Consider the following 20,651-nt stretch of genomic DNA (forward strand, 5'->3'; position numbering starts at 1 on the left):
GCCAGACTAGTCACAGTAACACAGGGTGATATAATACCAGCCAGACTAGTCACAGTAACACAGGGTGATATAATACCAGCCAGACTAGTCACAGGGTGATATACCAGCCAGACTAGTCACAGGGTGATATAATACCAGCCAGACTAGTCACAGTAACACAGGGTGATATAATACCAGCCAGACTAGTCACAGTAACACAGGGTGATATAATACCAGCCAGACTAGTCACAGTAACACAGGGTGATATAATACCAGCCAGACTAGTCACAGGGTGATATAATACCAGGCAGACTAGTCACAGTAACACAGGGTGATATAATACCAGCCAGACTAGTCACAGGGTGATATAATACCAGCCAGACTAGTCACAGGGTGATATAATACCAGCCAGACTAGTCACAGTAACACAGGGTGATATAATACCAGCCAGACTAGTCACAGTAACACAGGGTGATATAATACCAGCCAGACTAGTCACAGTAACACAGGGTGATATAATACCAGCCAGACTAGTCACAGGGTGATATAATACCAGCCAGACTAGTCACAGGGTGATATAATACCAGCCAGACTAGTCACAGGGTGATATAATACCAGCCAGACTAGTCACAGGGTGATATAATACCAGCCAGACTAGTCACAGTAACACAGGGTGATATAATACCAGCCAGACTAGTCACAGTAACACTGGGTGATATAATACCAGCCAGACTAGTCACAGGGTGATATACCAGCCAGACTAGTCACAGGGTGATATAATACCAGCCAGACTAGTCACAGTAACACAGGGTGATATAATACCAGCCAGACTAGACACAGGGTGATATAGTACCAGCCAGACTAGTCACAGTAACACAGGGTGATATGATACCAGCCAGACTAGTCACAGTAACACAGGGTGATATGATACCAGCCAGACTAGTCACAGGGTGATATAATACCAGCCGGACTAGTCACAGTAACACAGGGTGATATAATACCAGCCAGACTAGTCACAGTAACACAGGGTGATATAATACCAGCCAGACTAGTCACAGTAACACAGGGTGATATAATACCAGCCAGACTAGTCACAGTAACACATGGTGATATAATACCAGCCAGACTAGTCACAGTAACACTGGGTGATATAATACCAGCCAGACTAGTCACAGGGTGATATACCAGCCAGACTAGTCACAGGGTGATATAATACCAGCCAGACTAGTCACAGTAACACAGGGTGATATAATACCAGCCAGACTAGTCACAGGGTGATATAATACCAGCCAGACTAGTCACAGGGTGATATAATACCAGCCAGACTAGTCACAGTAACACAGGGTGATATAATACCAGCCAGACTAGTCACAGTAACACAGGGTGATATAATACCAGCCAGACTAGTCACAGGGTGATATAATACCAGCCAGACTAGTCACAGTAACACTGGGTGATATAATACCAGCCAGACTAGTCACAGTAACACAGGGTGATATAATACCAGCCAGACTAGTCACAGTAACACAGGGTGATATAATACCAGCCAGACTAGTCACAGTAACACAGGGTGATATAATACCAGCCGGACTAGTCACAGTAACTCAAATCCTCCTAAAAGGGAACCAGATAGCTCAAACCCTCCTAAAAGGGAACCAGATAGCTCAAACCCTCCTAAAAGGGAACCAGATAGCTCAAACCCTCCTAAAAGGGAACCAGATAGCTCAAACCCTCCTAAAAAGGGAACCAGATAGCTCAAATCCTCCTAAAAGGGAACCAGATAGCTCAAACCCTCCTAAAAAGGGAACCAGATAGCTCAAATCCTCCTAAAAGGGAACCAGATAGCTCAAACCCTCCTAAAAGGGAACCAGATAGCTCAAACCCTCCTAAAAAGGGAACCAGATAGCTCAAACCCTCCTAAAACAGAACCAGATATACCTGTCATCTCGAGGCGGGTAGCGTTCCCTCTCGTATGGTTCTCTTTCAAAGTCCATGGGAGCTTTTTCTCTGTACATCTCCCTCTCTCTGCTGTACTCCCTGCACTCCATGTAGGGGTCTCCCGGTCGTCTGTCGTAGTACAGGTCTCTGTGGTAGGGGTGTCTCAGGGGTTCTACAGGGGAAAGGAGGATATGGTTAGAACAACAATAATATAATATCTACCATTTAGCAGACCTTTTATTTGATCCAAAACCGACTTATGTCAGTTTGCAGTGTTCATACATTTTTTACGTATTGGTGGCCCCAGCGGGAATCACACCCTTGACGTTGCAAGCGTCACCAACTGATCGACGGATTGGCTTAGGAAAAATGTATGACCCCTTCTTACGTCACTGTTGATAGTAACGTATAACATTTACATTTTTAGTGATCTAGCAGACCTTCTTATTCAGACAGACAGTGTGTTCTACTAAAGTATGTAAAAAAAATTAAAAAAAGAGTAAAAGCTGCTACGGAGTCTCCAAAAACAATCACCATCCAAGAATAAATATCAACTCACCTTTTTCATAGCTCCTCTCTCTGTCAGGTAAGGGATCGGGCCTCAACACAATCCTTTCGCCGTAAGAGATCCGTTCCACTGTGGCAGCACCAAGGTCTGAGAGCGAGAGAGAGAGAGAAAAATATAAATTCCAGTCAATTCAGGAAGTACACTGAAATTCCAATTCTCTTCATTGCTTTTACAATTAGGAACATCTGAAATTGGAACTGGAATTTAGCTCACATTCTGAATTGACTGGAATTAAAAAAAATGGAAAATGACCCCAACACTGCTCCTCATTTCCATGTTTCTCTCCCTACCATGTCCATGTCCATAGTCCACAGTCTTGGGGATGACTGGAGAAGCCGTGGACAAGTAACCAGTATCTGGAGGCTTGGTGTCTCCCCATGGCACCATTTTAGTAGGACCTGACATAAGGTTGGTTGCCTGGGGTGGACAAAACAGTGCAGCGGGTTAACAGATTAAAACATTTTTTTTAAAAGGGGTAAATATTTATCTTTTGTAACTGCCCCCCCCCCCCAAAATAAATAAATAAATAAATAAAATGGACAATAATTAAAGTAGTCTTCTTCAAATATATTGTTGGACTGTGAGAATTTAAAATATAATAATTACTTGGAATATACAGCTTGGAAACAAACATGTTTCTAATTTTACCTGCAGCTACATTATACATATAAATGTCCAACAGTTACATGATATATATATATATATATATATATAAACGATATAGACCCTATGAAGCCTTGTCAAAAGAAGTTCACTATTACAGAGAATAGGGACACAATGAGTTATAGTTTAGCCTACCTGGAGGGCACTCCGGACCTCAGGGGGTATCTCTAACCCCAGTAGCCCAGCAGGGAGCTCCGTCTTGGGGTCAGACATGATGGGTAGGGCCTCTCCCTCAGTCTTATTCTCATGCATTTCTCTGTTCAGTACCAGAGAAACAGACCTACATTGTATTAGAAATGACATGTGATAAATTTGCTAATATGCATACATATTAGCAAGCCTGGAATCCATAACCTATTTTGTGTTAACATTCCACACCTTGGACTCTGCGCATTTACCAAATATGGCATGACAAGGAGTGGAATTATAGCACAAATAAGACTAGTACCGTAATTGCTGGACTATTAAGCGCACCTGAATATAAGCCGTACCCACTGAATTTTTTACAAATATGTATTTTGTACATAAATAAACTGCACATGTCTATAAGCCGCAAGTGCCTACCGGTACATTGAAACAAATGAACTTTACAGAGCCTTTAAACGAAACACGGCTTGTAACAAAAATAAATAGAATTTTAAACGAAACACGGCTTGTAACAAAAATCAAAAATAAATAGCAGTAAACAGTAGCCTACCAAGAAAGTCAAACTTCATTGCGGTGGCGATTGTTTTGGCTTTCAGTCGGATCTGCACAGTTCCAACGTCTTATCATCGACTCATTAAGGCTCCCGTGCAGCAGCTCTATTTCCTTTTCCAACAGCCAGATCGATCGCCTTCAACTTGAAAGCTGCATCATATGCATTTCTCCGTGTCTTTGCCATGATGAGGGTGACAAAATGACTACCGTAATCAGAATGATGGCAAGTTTGAGCGCGCTCGATTTACGTCACATTATGTGACGGTGCTCAGTTTTTTGGCGGCATGAATCTTGTGAAAAAAAAAAAAAACATAAATTAGCCGCGTCATTGTATAAACCGCAAGGTTCATAGCGTGGGAAAAAAGTAGCGGCTTATAGTCCGGAAATTACGGTACCCAGGCTAAGTATAGAGGTCTCTCACAAAAACAGTTGTGAAAAACATTACTGAATTAAAAAAAAGTGTTTATATATATATATATATATATATATACATACACATATATACATACACACACACACACATATATACCTACACACACCGAGTGTACAAAACATTAAGAACACCTGGATAGACTAACCAGGTGAAAGCTATGACCCCTTATTGATGTCACTCGTTAAATCCACTTCAATCAGTGTAGATGAAGAGGAGGAGACAGGTTAAAGAAGGATTTTTAAGCCTTGAGACAATTGAGACATGGATGGTGTATGTGTGCCAGTCAGAGGGTGAATGGGGCAAGACAACACATTGAAGTGCCTTTGAACCGGATTTAGTAGTAGGTGCCAGGCGCACCGGTTTGAGAGTCAACAATTGTAACACTGCTGGGTTTTTCACACTCAACAGTTTCTCGTGTGTATCAAGGATGTCCCACAACCCAAACAAACATCCAGCCAACTGGACACAACTGTGGGAAACATTGGAGTCAACATGGGCCAGCATCCCTGTGGAGTCAACATGGGCCAGCATCCCTGTGGAGTCAACATGGGCCAGCATCCCTGTGGAGTCAACATGGGCGCAGCATCCCTGTGGAGTCAACATGGGCCAGCATCCCTGTGGAGTCAACATGGGCCAGCATCCCTGTGGAGTCAACATGGGCCAGCATCCCTGTGGAGTCAACATGGGCCAGCATCCCTGTGGAGTCAACATGGGCCAGCATCCCTGTGGAGTCAACATGGGCCAGCATCCCTGTGGAGTCAACATGGGCCAGCATCCCTGTGGAGTCAACATGGGCCAGCATCCCTGTGGAGTCAACATGGGCCAGCATCCCTGTGGAGTCAACATGGGCCAGCATCCCTGTGGAACGCTTTCGACACCTTGTCGAGTCCATGTGCCGACGAATTGAGGCTGTTCTGAGGGCAAAAGGGGGTGGTTCAACTCAATATTTTGTTTCCGAGTGACGCAGCAGTCTAAGGCACAGCATTGCAGTGCTAGAGGAGTCACTACAGACCCGGGTTTGATCCCAGGCTGTACATCACAACGGCCGTGACCGGGAGTCCCATAGGGCCGCACACAATTGGCCCAGCATCATCCGGGTTAGGAGAGGGTTCGGCCAGGTTTTAAAAAAAAATAGTTTTCTTAACCAAAATATATATATACACACACACACACTACCGTTCAAAGGTTTGGGGTCACTTAGAAATGTCAGTGTTTATGAAAGAAAAGCTAATTTTTCTGTCGATTTAAAATAACATCAAATTGATCAGAAATACAGTGTAGACATTGTTAATGTTGTGACTATGACTATTGTAGCTGGAAACAGCAGATTTTTTTAATGGGATATCTACATAGGTGTACAGAGGCCCATTATCAGCAACCATCACTCCTGTGTTCCAATGGCACGTTGTGTTAGCTAATCCAAGTTTATCATTTATAAAGGCTAATTCCCGGAGTCGCCTCTTCACTGTTGACGTTGAGACTGGTGTTTTGCGGGTACTATTTCATGAAGCTTCCAGTTGAGGACTTGTGAGGAGTCGGTTTCTCAAACTAGACACTCTAATGTATTTGTCCTCGTGCTCAGTTGTGCCCCGGGGCCTCCCACTCCTCTTTCTATTCTGGTTAGGGCCAGTTTGCGCTGTTCTGTGAAGGGAGTAGTACACATCGTTGTACGAGATCTTCAGTTTCTTGGCAATTTCTCGCGTGGAATAGCCTTCATTTCTCAGAACAAGAATAGACTTACGAGTTTCAGAAGAAAGTCCTTTGTTTCTGGACATTTTGAGCCTGTAAATCGAACCCACAAATGTTGATGCTCCAGATACTCAACTAGTCTAAAGACCAGTTTATTGCTTCTTTAAATCAGCACCACAGTTTTCAGCTGTGCTAAAATAATTGCAAAAGGGTTTTCTAATGATCAATGAGCCTTTTAAAATGATAAACTTGGATTAGCTAATACAACATGCCATTAGAACACAGGAGTGATGGTTGCTGATAATGGGCTTCTGTGTGCCAATGTAGATATTCCATTAAAAATCAGCCGTTTCCAGCTACAATAGTCATTTACAACATTAACCATGTCTACACTGTAGACTGTAGATCAATTTGATGTTTTTTTTTTTTTTTATGGACAAAAAAATGTGCTCTTCTTTCAAAAACGAGGACATTTCTAAGTGACCTCAAACTTGTGAACGGTAGTGTTTGCACACATACATACACAGTACCAGTTAAAAGTTTGAACACCTACTCATCCAAGGGTTTTTCTTTATTTTTACTATTTTCTACTTTGTAGAATAATAGTGAAGACATCAAAACTATGGAATCATGTAGTAACTCCAAAAAGTGTTAAACAAATCAAATAATATTTTATATATTTGAGATTCTTCATAGTAACCACACTTTGCCTTGATGACAGCTTTGCACACTCTTGGTATTCTCTCAACCAGCTTCATGAGGAATGCTTTTCCAACAGTCTTGGAAGGGGTTTCAACATATGTTGAGCACCTGTTGGCTGCTTTTTCTTCACTCTGCAGTCCAACTCATCCCAAACCATCTCAATTGGGTTGAGGTCAGGTGATTGTGGAGGCCAGGTCATCTGAAGCAGCACTCCATCACTCTCCTTCTTGGTCAAATATCCCTTACACAGCCTGGAGGTGTGTTGGGTCATTGTCCTGTTGAAAAACAAATGATAGTCCCACTAAGCACAAACCAGATGGGATGGTGTATCGCTGCAGAATGCTGTGGTAGCCTGCTGGTTAAGTGTGCCTTGAATTCTAAATAAAATCACAGACGGTGTCACAGCAAAGCATCCCCACACCATTACACCTCCTCCTCCATGCTTCACGGTGGGAAATAAACATGCAGAGACTATCCGTTCACCTACTTTTCGTCTCACAAAGACACAGAGGTTGGAACCAAAAATCTCAAATTTGAACTCATTAGGCCAAGACAGATTTCCACCGGTGTAATGTCCATTGCTCGTGTTTCTTGGCCCAAGCAAGTCTCTTTTTGTTGGTGTTCTTTAGTAGTGGTTTCTTTGCAGCAATTAGACCATGAAGGCCTGAATCACGCAGTCTCCTCTGAACAGTTGATGTTGAGATGTGTCTGTTACTTGAACTCTGTGAAGTATTTATTTGGGCTGCAATCTGAGACTGGTAACTAATAAACTTATCCTCTGCAGCAGAGGTAACTCTGGGTCTTCCTTTCCTGTGGCGGTCCTCATGAGAGCCAGTTTCATCATAGCGCTTAATGTTCTTTGCGACTGCACTTGAAGAAGCTTTCAAAGTTCATTAAATTTTTCAGATTACTTTAAGACATGAAGGTCAGTCAATGATGGACTGTCATTTCTCTTTGATAATTTGAGCTGTTCTTGACATAATATGGACTTTAATCAAATAGGGCTATCCTTTACTTATACCACCCCTACTTTATCACTACACAACTGATTTATTCAAACGCATTAAGACGGAAAGAAATTACACAAATTTACTTTTAACAAGGCACACCTGTTAATTGAAATGCATTCCAGGTGACTACCTCATGAAGCTGGTTGAGAGAATTCCAAGAGTATGCAAAGCTGTCATCAAATCCAGTTGACTACCTCATGAAGCTGCCACTTTCAAGGAGCCGGACACTAATCCGGATGCTTATAAGAAATCCCGCTATGCCCTCAGACGAACCATCAAATAGGCAAAGCATCAATACAGGATTAAGATTGAATCATACTACACCGGCTCTGACGCTCGTCGGATGTGGCAGGGCTTGAAAAATATTACGGATAACAAAAGGAAACCCAGACACGAGCTGCCCAATGACACGAGCCTACCAGACAAGCTAAATGCCTTTCATGCTAGCTTCGAGGCAAGCAACACTGAAGCATGCATGAGAGCACCAGCTGTTCCAGACAACTGTGTGATCACTCTCCGTAGACGATGTGAGCAAGACCTTTAAAAAGGTCAACATTCACAGACGGATTACCAGGAAGTGTACTCAAAGCATGCGCAGACCAACTGTCAAGTGTCTTCACAGACATTTTTTCAAAAGAATGCAAAGGTAACCTGGCTAAATGATTACCGTCCCATAGCACTCACATCGGTAGCCATGAAGTGATTTGAAAGGCTGGTCATGGCTCACAACACCATCATCCCGGAAACCCTAGACCCACTCCAATTCACAAAATGCCACAACAAATCCAGAGATGACGCAATCTCAATCGCACACCACACTGCCCTTTCCCACCTGGACAAAAGGAACACCTATGTGAGAATGCTGTTCATTGACTACAGCTCAGCGTTCAACACCATAGTTCCCACAAAGCTCATCACCAAGCTAAGGACCCTGGGACTAAACACCCTCCTCTGCAACTGGATCCTGAACTTCCTGACGGGCCACCTCGAGATGGTAAGGGTAGGCAACAACACTGGGGCCCCCCAGGGATGTGTGCTTAGTCCCCTCCTGTACTCCCTGTTCACCCACGACTCCAACACCATTATTAAGTTTGCAGACGACAACAGTGGTAGGCCTGATCTCTGAGAACGATGAGACAGCCTATAGGAAAGAGGTCAGAGACCTGGCAGTGTGGTGCCAGGACAACAACTTCTCCCTCAATGTGAACAAGACAAAGGAGCTGATCGTGGACTATAGGAAAAGGAGGGCCGAACAGGCCCACATTAACATGGAGCGGGTCGAAAGTTTCAAGTTCCTTGGTGTTCACATCACCAACAAACTTTCATGGTCCAAACACACCAAGACAGTTGTGGAGTGCACGACAACACATTTTCCCCCTCAGGAGACTGAAAAGATTTGGCATGGGTCTCCAGAACCTCAAAATGTTCTATAGCTGCACCATTGAGAGCATCCTGACCAGTTGCATCACCGCCTGGTATGGCAACTGCTCGGCATCTGACCATAAGGCGCTACAAAAGGTAGTGTGTATGGCCCAGTACATCACTGGAGCCAAGCTTCCTGCCATCCAGGACCTATATAATAGGTGGTGTCAAGAGGAAGGCCCTAAAAATTGTCAAAGACTCCAGTCCTCCAAGTCATAGACTGTTCTCTCTACTACCGCACGGCAAGCGGTACCGGAACGCCAAGTCTAGGACCCAAAGGTTCCTTAACAGCGTCTACCTCCAAGCCATAAGACTGCTGAACAATTAATCAAATGGCCACACAGACTATTTACATTGCCCCCCCATTTTTACACTGCTGCTACTCAGTCAATTGACTCAGTACCGGTACCCCCTGTATATAGCCTCGCTATTGTTATGTAATTTTTTTTCTTACTTTAGTTTATTTAGTCATTATTTTCTTAACTCCATTTCTTGAACTGCATTAAGGGCTTGTAAGTAAGCATTTCACAGTAAGTTCTACACCTGTTGTATTCGGCGCATGTGACAAATACAATGTGATTTGAAGCTGGTTGAGAGAATGCCAAGAGTGTGCAAAGCTGTCATCAAGGAAAAGGGTGGCTACTTTGAAGAATCTCAAATATAAAATATATTTTGATTTGTTTAACACTTTTTTTGGGTTACTACATGATTCCATATGTGTTATTTCATAGTTTTGATGTCGTCACTATTATTCTACAATGTAGAAAATAGTAAAAATATGAGATGAGAAGGCGTATCCAAATGAGAAAGGCGTATCCAAACTTTTAACTGGTACCGTATATATACATATATAGTGGCCACATACAAAATATTACAGGTATACAGAAAGACCAAAGACAGTTTCTATCTCGGGGGGGAAAAACACGATAAGACCAAAGACAGTTTCTATCTCGGGGGTGGAAAAACACGATAAGACCAAAGACAGTTTCTATCTCGGGGGGGAAAAACACGATAAGACCAAAGACAGTTTCTATCTCGGGGGGGAAAAACACGACAAGACCAAAGACAGTTTCTATCTCGGGGGGGAAAAACACGACAAGACCAAAGACAGTTTCTATCTCGGGGGGGAAAAACACGACAAGACCAAAGACAGTTTCTATCTCGGGGGGGAAAAACACGACAAGACCAAAGACAGTTTCTATCTCGGGGGGGAAAAACACGATAAGACCAAAGACAGTTTCTATCTCGGGGGGAAAAACAGTGAGTCTCTATAATTTACCGGATGAGCTTCAGCTCCTGGGCAGCTTTCAGGATGATCTCATGTTGGCGTTGTGACAGAGCCAGTATGCCCGGTCCAGTTCCCTGTGAGGCTGGTTCCGAGGAACTGTCTGGTCCAGTACTGGGAGGAGCAGGGGTCTGGGAAGTTGTGGATGGAGGGATACCTAGATCTGATCTAGGGGGCTCAGGTCGCCCGTCGTAATGGGGCCTATGGTCCTCAAAATCTGGGGGGTAGTTTCTCTCTGAAAGGGGTGGTCTGGGTCTCTCCCATTCTGCAGGGGATGGGTAGGGGGGTTTATCGTGCCTGTACGAAGGGTCGTCCGGGAAGTCACGACTTCGGAGCTCTCCTCCTCTTCCACGCTCTTCTCCCTCGTAGGGGTATGGAGGACGGTCTCCGTCTCCCTCGTAAGGGTATGGAAGATGGTCTCGGTCTCTCTCATCGGCCCACTCGTCATCTCTGAAACGGTCTGGGGGAGGTGGAGGACCGCGGGGAGGGTAGGGAGAATAGTCTCTCTCTGGTAGTGGTCCTCCTCTCTCCCTATCCCACTCCCCAACACGAGGAGGAGGCTCCTGGGGATAATACTCCTCCTCACAGTCGTACTCATGTGGGGGGTGGTCCGGCCAGTCACGTGGCGGCAGCGTTCTTCCATACCCGTCATCACCGGGACCACCAAACTCCTCCCCATAACCCTCATGGGGGTACCCCTCCAAGTCCTCGAGTGAGCGAGGTGGGTGCCGCATCATGCCCCGGCCCATCGGGGCGCCCCGAGGGCCCATCGGACGCCTCCTCATTCCTCCCCGCTCCATCATCTCATGGGGAGGCGGAGGGGGACCTCTTGGCCCGTCTCTGCCGAGGTGGGGGGGTCGTCCAGGGCCCGGGGGCCAGCCAGGGTCCCTCTCCATGTCGTGGTATGGAGGATGTCCACCAGGACCCATCAGATCTCTGTCCATCATCTCTCTAGGCGGAGGAGGCCGCCCCCTCATGTCTCGCTCCATCATATCGTGGTGTATGGTCGGCCCTCGGGGGTTGTAGTCCCGATGCAGCGGGGGTCCCAGAGGGTCCATGTCATCGTCAGGCCCCATGGGGGATCCTAGAGGGTCATGGGGGTCCATGGCTCCGTGAGGAGGAGGAAGGGGGCGTCTGGGACCACCCTGGTGCATGAAGCCGGGCCTGCCTCGTGGGGGGCGACCACGCCCAGGGGGGAAGGGGGCTCGGGGGCCTCCTCTCATGCCATGAGGAGGGGGCCTCCGGTCCATCCAGTAGGGATCTCCTTCCTCTCCCCAGTACTCTGGAGGTGGGGGATCTGCTTCCTCCCAGTGGTGCCCGTCTAGAGGCTCTCCTCTCCCCATAGGGGGACCTCCTCTCCCTGGGTCTTCGTAGTAGTCCTCTGGAGGGTAGTAGTGCTCTTCAGGGACCCACATCTCCTCTTCAGGCTGAGGAGGACCTTCAGGTTTCTCCAGTGAAGGGTCCTGTTGCCACTCCTGCTGCTGCCAGTCCTCCTCTGGTCCTCCATGTTGTGATCTCATCTCTTCATGTGGAGGTCTGTAGTCGTAAGGAACCCCCTCCATGTCGTCCTCTGTCCTCCCACCTCCCAGAGGGATAGTGTTGGGACTGAAGTCTGGGATACCCGACTGTTTCCCTCCACGTCCCCATAGACCACCTCGCCCCCGCATCCCTCCACCTGCCTCCCCTCGTTCTCTCCCTTCCCTCATCCCGCCGTCCGCTTCCCCTCGTCCTCTCCCTCCCCTCATCCATCCGTCCGCCTCCCCTCGTCCTCTCCCTCCGTCCGCCTCCCCTCGCCCTCCCCTCATCCCTCCGTCCGCCTCCCCTCGCCTCATCCCTCCGTCCGCATCCCCTCGTCCTCGCCCTCCCCTCATCCCTCCGTCCGCCTCCCCTCGCCCTCTCCCTCCCCAGATCCCTCCGTCCGCCTCCCCTCGTCCTCTCCCTCCCCTCATCCCTCCGTCCGCCTCCCCTCGTCCTCTCCCTCCCCGCATCCCTCCGTCCGCCTCCCCTCGTCCTCTCCCTCCCCTCATCCCTCCGTCCGCCTCCCCTCGTCCTCTCCCTCCCCTCATCCCTCCATCCTCCTCCCCTCGTCCTCTACCTCCATCCTCCCCCCCTCTTAGAGGCCCTAGAGGCTGGCCACGTCCCCCTCTACCACGGCCCATGAGCCCCAGAAGACCAGGGGGTTGGTTGGTCATTGGGTCGGTCTTCGGCGGCTCCGGTCCGTGAGGCTTAGGCCCATGTGGTCCCCGAGACCCGTTGTTGTTATTGACGTTGGTCTTCAACGGCCCGGCCGGTCCACCTGGTTTGAGAGCGGTCTTGGCAGGGGAAGCGGTTTTCGGGGATACAGAAGTGATGGTGGACACGGGGTGCTTGGCACCGGCAGCAGCAGAGGGGCTCACCTCTTCCTTTTTGGCAGTGGAGTCCTTACTAGCAGCAGCAGCATCAGCCTCTGCTTTCGTCTGAGGGATGGGGTCATTTTGGACGAAGAAGCCCTCAAGGGACTCCAACATGTCCTCTGACATATCTCCTGGTTCTGCCAATTCACCTTGCTTAGTTGTACTGTCTGCTACTGGTTTAGTTGGCCCAGTAGGTTTAATACCAGGAAGCTTAGAGCCTGGTGGCATCTCAGTCTTACCCTGAGATAGTTTGGTGTCTTTGCCAGTGTCTGGTTTAGGCTGTGGGCCTATATAGGGTGCTGAGGGACCAGTGGGTCTTTCAAAGCGGGCTGGGGGGCTCTGTCTCGCGGGGTGGTCGAAGTGGGGCCCCTGCTGTCCGAACCGAGGCCCTGGTCCTCTGGGGCCAAACTGATCAAACCTTGGGTGCTGCTGGTTGAACCTGGGACCTGGTGGAGCGTTGAACCTCTGCTGTTGAACGGACTGCTGCTGCTGGTCAAACCGCGGGCCGTTCCCTCTCGGACCATCAAACCTGGGTGGAAAGAAAACACATGAATGTTTGAACAGCCTGTAAATGGCAATGTTTTATTTAACCTATTTATTTATTTTTTTAATCCAAGTTGTCACGTTCAGGTACAATCAAAATCTCTCCCAAAGAGATACCTGGATAAGAGGGTAGCGGGGGGGTTTGAATATCATTATGGCGTGAATACACAAGTTACCTTGGTCCTCTGGGGCCTTGGTAGGATGGAGGCTGTCCTCCTTGTGGACCTGGTGGTCTGGCCAACCCTCTCCCTCCTGGGCCTGCCCCTCTACCAGGGGGTCCAGACAGGTTGTACTGCTCTGACTGAGGGCCCTGGTGCACGGGTGGAGGGCCTTGGTGCACGGGTGGAGTGCCCTGGTGCACGGGTGGAGGGCCCTGGTGCCCTGGTCGAGGGCCCTGGTGCACGGGTGGAGGGCCCTGGTGCACGGGTGGAGGGCCCTGGTGCACGGGTGGAGGGCCCTGGTGCCCTGCTGGTGGGCCCTGGTGCCCTGGTGGAGGGCCCTGGTGCCCTGGTGGAGGGCCCTGGTGCACGGGTGGAGGGCCCTGGTGCACGGGTGGAGGGCCCTGGTGCACGGGTGGAGGGCCCTGGTGCACGGGTGGAGGGCCCTGGTGCACGGGTGGAGGGCCCTGGTGTGGTTCTCCTGTGGGGGTTCCCACGCTTTGGGCGTTGGAGGGGCCGTGCTGCCCTGGTAGAGGGCCCTGGGACATGGGTCCAGAGGTGGACGAGGGCTGGCTACCTGGCTGGGACGGCGTGGATGGGCTCACCATGTGGCCTTGTTGATTCTGCGAGTCCGGTCCAGAGTGTGGGTATTGACCATATTGGCTGTACTGGTCCTCGTACCCTCCACTACTATACCGGTCACTACTACTGTATTGGTCAGCGCCGTACTGACCACCGCTGTCGCCGCTGCCTCCGTACTGTTGCTGCATGGCTCGCAGTGTGGTGACCCTCTCCTGCAATCAAATCACATTTAAGGAGCCCTTTTAAAAAATATATATATTTTTTTTTTTTACATTAAGCTGGCTAGGGTGTATTCAGCAACGTGAAACATTCAGAACTGAACAGATGGAAATACAATGACTAGAGTGAACACAGGTGTCTATTGCATATGACAGATGTCACCAGGGATCATCAACTAGATTTAGCTTCTGGCACATTTTCTCTTGAGCGAGTGGTTAGGGGGGCCGGAACATAATTACTAATAATTTATAGACTGCAAATAGCCCCCCCCCCCCCAAAAAAAACTACAGATGACTAAAACAATCACTTCAAACCTTGATTACATTTGTAGACATTCACATTATATTCCTCTTTTAGGTGTGGTAATACCCTGTTCTACTCTACATCCTGTTCTACTCTACATCCTGTTCTACTCTACATCCTGTTCTACTCTACATCCTGTTCTACTCTACATCCTGTTCTACTCTACATCCTGTTACACTCTACATCCTGTTACACTCTACATCCTGTTCTACTCTACATCCTGTTCTACTCTACATCCTGTTACACTCTACATCCTGTTACACTCTACATCCTGTTACACTCTACATCCTGTTACACTCTACATCCTGTTACACTCTACATCCTGTTACACTCTACATCCTGTTACACTCTACATCCTGTTACACTCTACATCCTGTTACACTCTACATCCTGTTACACTCTACATCCTGTTACACTCTACATCCTGTTACACTCTACATCCTGTTACACTCTACATCCTGTTACACTCTACATCCTGTTACACTCTACATCCTGTTACACTCTACATCCTGTTACACTCTACATCCTGTTACACTCTACATCCTGTTCTACTCTACATCCTGTTACACTCTACATCCTGTTCTACTCTACATCCTGTTACACTCTACATCCTGTTACACTCTACATCCTGTTCTACTCTACATCCTGTTCTACTCTACATCCTGTTCTACTCTACATCCTGTTCTACTCTACATCCTGTTCTACTCTACATCCTGTTCTACTCTACATCCTGTTACACTCTACATCCTGTTCTACTCTACATCCTGTTCTACTCTACATCCTGTTCTACTCTACATCCTGTTCTACTCTACATCCTGTTCTACTCTACATCCTGTTCTACTCTACATCCTGTTCTACTCTACATCCTGTTACACTACATCCTGTTACACTACATCCTGTTACACTACATCCTGTTACACTACATCCTGTTACACTACATCCTACTGAACAAGTCGGGGGAACCCTGTTCTACTCTACATCCTACTGAACAAGTCGGGGGAACCCTGTTTTACTCTACATCCTACTGAACAAGTCGGGGGAACCCTGTTCTACTCTACATCCTACTGAACAAGTCGAGGGAACCCTGTTCTACTCTACATCCTGTTCTACTCTACATCCTGTTACACTACATCCTGTTACACTACATCCTGTTACACTACATCCTGTTACACTACATCCTGTTACACTACATCCTGTTACACTACATCCTACTGAACAAGTCGGGGGAACCCTGTTCTACTCTACATCCTACTGAACAAGTCGGGGGAACCCTGTTTTACTCTACATCCTACTGAACAAGTCGGGGGAACCCTGTTCTACTCTACATCCTACTGAACAAGTCGGGGGAACCCTGTTCTACTCTACATCCTACTGAACAAGTCGAGGGAACCCTGTTCTACTCTACATCCTACTGAACAAGTCGAGGGAACCCTGTTCTACTCTACATCCTACTGAACAAGTCGGGGGAACCCTGTTCTACTCTACATCCTACTGAACAAGTCGGGGGAACCCTGTTTTACTCTACATCCTACTGAACAAGTCGGGGGAACCCTGTTCTACTCTACATCCTACTGAACAAGTCGGGGGAACCCTGTTCTACTCTACATCCTACTGAACAAGTCGAGGGAACCCTGTTCTACTCTACATCCTACTGAACAAGTCGGGGGAACCCTGTTCTACATCCTACTGAACAAGTCGGGGGAACCCTGTTCTACTCTACATCCTACTGAACAAGTCGGGGGAACCCTGTTCTACTCTACATCCTACTGAACAAGTCGGGGGAACCCTGTTCTAATCTACATCCTACTGAACAAGTCAGGGGAACCCTGTTCTACTCTACATCCTACTGAACAAGTCGGGGGGAACCCTGTTCTACTCTACATCCTACTGAACAAGTCGGGGGGAACCCTGTTCTACTCTACATCCTACTGAACAAGTCGGGGGAACCCTGTTCTACTCTACATCCTACTGAACAAGTCGGGGGAACCCTGTTCTACTCTACATCCTACTGAACAAGTCGGGGGAACCCTGTTCTACTCTACATCCTACTGAACAAGTCGGGGGAAACCCTGTTCTACTCTACATCCTACTGAACAAGTCGGGGGGAACCCTGTTCTACTCTACATCCTACTGAACAAGTCGGGGGAACCCTGTTCTACTCTACATCCTACTGAACAAGCCGGGGGAACCCTGTTCTACTCTACATCCTACTGAACAAGTCGGGGGAACCCTGTTCTACTCTACATCCTACTGAACAAGTCGGGGGAACCCTGTTCTACTCTACATCCTACTGAACAAGTCAGGGAACCCTGTTCTACTCTACATCCTACTGAACAAGTCGGGGGAACCCTGTTCTACTCTACATCCTACTGAACAAGTCGAGGGGAACCCTGTTCTACTCTACATCCTACTGAACAAGTCGAGGGGAACCCTGTTCTACTCTACATCCTACTGAACAAGTCAGGGGAACCCTGTTCTACTCTACATCCTACTGAACAAGTCGAGGGGAACCCTGTTCTACTCTACATCCTACTGAACAAGTCAGGGGAACCCTGTTCTACTCTACATCCTACTGAACAAGTCGGGGGAACCCTGTTCTACTCTACATCCTACTGAACAAGTCAGGGGGAACCCTGTTCTACTCTACATCCTACTGAACAAGTCAGGGAACCCTGTTCTACTCTACATCCTACTGAACAAGTCGGGGGAACCCTGTTCTACTCTACATCCTACTGAACAAGTCGAGGGAACCCTGTTCTACTCTACATCCTACTGAACAAGTCAGGGGAACCCTGTTCTACTCTACATCCTACTGAACAAGTCGGGGGAACCCTGTTCTACTCTACATCCTACTGAACAAGTCAGGGAACCCTGTTCTACTCTACATCCTACTGAAAAAGTCGGGGGAACCCTGTTCTACTCTACATCCTACTGAACAAGTCAGGGAACCCTGTTCTACTCTACATCCTACTGAACAAGTCGGGGGAACCCTGTTCTACTCTACATCCTACTGAACAAGTCAGGGAACCCTGTCTACTCTACATCCTACTGAACAAGTCGAGGGAACCCTGTTCTACTCCTACATCCTACTGAACAAGTCGGGGGAGAACCCTGTTCTACTCTACATCCTACTGAACAAGTCGGGGGAACCCTGTTCTACTCTACATCCTACTGAACAAGTCGGGGGAACCCTGTTCTACTCTACATCCTACTGAACAAGTCAGGGAACCCTGTTCTACTCTACATCCTACTGAACAAGTCAGGGAACCCTGTTCTACTCTACATCCTACTGAACAAGTCGGGGAACCCTGTTCTACTCTACATCCTACTGAACAAGTCGGGGGAACCCTGTTCTACTCTACATCCTACTGAACAAGTCGGGGGAACCCTGTTCTACTCTACATCCTACTGAACAAGTCAGGGAACCCTGTTCTACTCTACATCCTACTGAACAAGTCAGGGGAACCCTGTTCTACTCTACATCCTACTGAACAAGTCAGGGGAACCCTGTTCTACTCTACATCCTACTGAACAAGTCAGGGGAACCCTGTTCTACTCTACATCCTACTGAACAAGTCAGGGAACCCTGTTCTACTCTACATCCTACTGAACAAGTCGGGGGAACCCTGTTCTACTCTACATCCTACTGAACAACCCTGTTCTACTCTACATCCTACTGAACAAGTCAGGGAACCCTGTTCTACTCTACATCCTACTGAACAAGTCAGGGAAACCCTGTTCTACTCTACATCCTACTGAACAAGTCAGGGAAACCCTGTTCTACTCTACATCCTACTGAACAAGTCAGGGAACCCTGTTCTACTCTACATCCTACTGAACAAGTCGGGGAACCCTGTTCTACTCTACATCCTACTGAACAAGTCAGGGAACCCTGTTCTACTCTACATCCTACTGAACAAGTCAGGGGAACCCTGTTCTACTCTACATCCTACTGAACAAGTCAGGGAACCCTGTTCTACTCTACATCCTACTGAACAAGTCGGGGAACCCTGTTCTACTCTACATCCTACTGAACAAGTCAGGGAACCCTGTTCTACTCTACATCCTACTGAACAAGTCGGGGAACCCTGTTCTACTCTACATCCTACTGAACAAGTCGGGGAACCCTGTTCTACTCTACATCCTACTGAACAAGTCGAGGGAACCCTGTTCTAATCTACATCCTGTAATATTACGTTCTACTCTACATCCTACTGAACAAGTCGAGGGAACCCTGTTCTACTCTACATCCTACTGAACAAGTCGAGGGAACCCTGTTCTACTCTACATCCTACTGAACAAGTCGGGGGAACCCTGTTCTACTCTACATCCTACTGAACAAGTCGGGGGAACCCTGTTCTACTCTACATCCTACTGAACAAGTCGGGGGAACCCTGTTCTACTCTACATCCTACTGAACAAGTCGGGGGAACCCTGTTCTACTCTACATCCTACTGAACAAGTCGAGGGAACCCTGTTCTACTCTACATCCTACTGAACAAGTCGGGGGAACCCTGTTCTACTCTACATCCTACTGAACAAGTCGGGGGAACCCTGTTCTACTCTACATCCTACTGAACAAGTCGGGGGAACCCTGTTCTACTCTACATCCTACTGAACAAGTCGGGGAAACCTGTTCTAATCTACATCCTACTGAACAAGTCAGGGGAACCCTGTTCTACTCTACATCCTACTGAACAAGTCGGGGGAACCCTGTTCTACTCTACATCCTACTGAACAAGTCGGGGGAAACCCTGTTCTACTCTACATCCTACTGAACAAGTCGGGGGGAACCCTGTTTCTACTCTACATCCTACTGAACAAGTCGGGGGAACCCTGTTCTACTCTACATCCTACTGAACAAGTCGAGGGAACCCTGTTCTACTCTACATCCTACTGAACAAGTCGGGGACCCTGTACTACACTATTGAACAAGTCGGGGGAACCCTGTTCTACTCTACATCCTACTGAACAAGTCGGGGGAACCCTGTTCTACTCTACATCCTACTGAACAAGTCGGGGGAACCCTGTTCTACTCTACATCCTACTGAAACAAGTCGGGGGAACCCTGTTCTAATCTACATCCTACTGAACAAGTCAGGGGAACCCTGTTCTACTCTACATCCTACTGAACAAGTCGGGGAACCCCTGTTCTACTCTACATCCTACTGAAACAAGTCGGGGGAAACCCTGTTCTACTCTACATCCTACTGAACAAGTCGGGGGAACCCTGTTTACTCTACATCTACTGAACAAGTCGGGGAACCCTGTTCTACTCTACATCCTACTGAACAAGCCGGGGGAAACCCTGTTTCTACTCTACATCCTACTGAACAAGTCGGGGGAACCCTGTTCTACTCTACATCCTACTGAACAAGTCGGGGGAACCCTGTTCTACTCTACATCCTACTGAACAAGTCAGGGAACCCTGTTCTACTCTACATCCTACTGAACAGTCGGGAACCTGTTCTACTCTACTCCTACTGAACAAGTCGAGGGGAACCCTGTTCTACTCTACATCCTACTGAACAAGTCGAGGGGAACCCTGTTCTACTCTACATCCTACTGAACAAGTCAGGGGAACCCTGTTCTACTCTACATCCTACTGAACAAGTCGAGGGGAACCCTGTTCTACTCTACATCCTACTGAACAAGTCAGGGAACCCTGTTCTAGCTCTACATCCTACTGGGTTCCCTGACTTTTCAGTAGGAATGTAGACGTAGAACAGGTTCCCTGACTTGTTCAGTAGGATGTAGAGTAAACAGGGTTCCCCGACTTGTTCAGTAGGATGTAGAGTAGAACAGGGTTCCCCCGACTTGTTCAGTAGGATGTAGAGTAGAACAGGTTCCCCCCGACTTGTTCAGTAGGATTAAGTAGAACAGGTTCCCTGACTTGTTCAGTAGGATGTATAGTAGAACAGGTTCCCCCGACTTGTTTTCAGTAGGATGTAGAGTAGAACAGGGTTCCCGACTTGTTCAGTAGGATGTAGAGTAGAACAGGGTTCCCGACTTGTTCATTAGGAGTTAGAGTAGAACAGGGTTCCCCGACTTGTTCAGTAGGATGT

General features: G+C 47.8%; 1 protein-coding gene across 1 annotated transcript in view; it reads right to left on the bottom strand.

Moving 5' to 3' along the window:
• The window catches only part of LOC120036269 (YLP motif-containing protein 1-like), a 73,698-nt gene that overhangs the window by 31,397 nt on the left and 21,650 nt on the right, over window positions 1-20,651 (bottom strand). Inside the window, exons 5-10 of the mRNA XM_038982745.1 lie at window positions 13,501-14,276; window positions 10,383-13,310; window positions 3,284-3,428; window positions 2,776-2,902; window positions 2,477-2,572; window positions 1,918-2,089 (exon numbers count right to left, since the gene is read on the bottom strand). Of these exons, the coding sequence (XP_038838673.1) occupies window positions 1,918-2,089; window positions 2,477-2,572; window positions 2,776-2,902; window positions 3,284-3,428; window positions 10,383-13,310; window positions 13,501-14,276 (4,244 nt within the window). The remainder of the gene's footprint in view (window positions 1-1,917; window positions 2,090-2,476; window positions 2,573-2,775; window positions 2,903-3,283; window positions 3,429-10,382; window positions 13,311-13,500; window positions 14,277-20,651) is intronic.

Source organism: Salvelinus namaycush, unplaced genomic scaffold (assembly GCF_016432855.1).
Source record: "Salvelinus namaycush isolate Seneca unplaced genomic scaffold, SaNama_1.0 Scaffold128, whole genome shotgun sequence".
Classification (NCBI taxonomy): domain Eukaryota; kingdom Metazoa; phylum Chordata; class Actinopteri; order Salmoniformes; family Salmonidae; genus Salvelinus; species Salvelinus namaycush.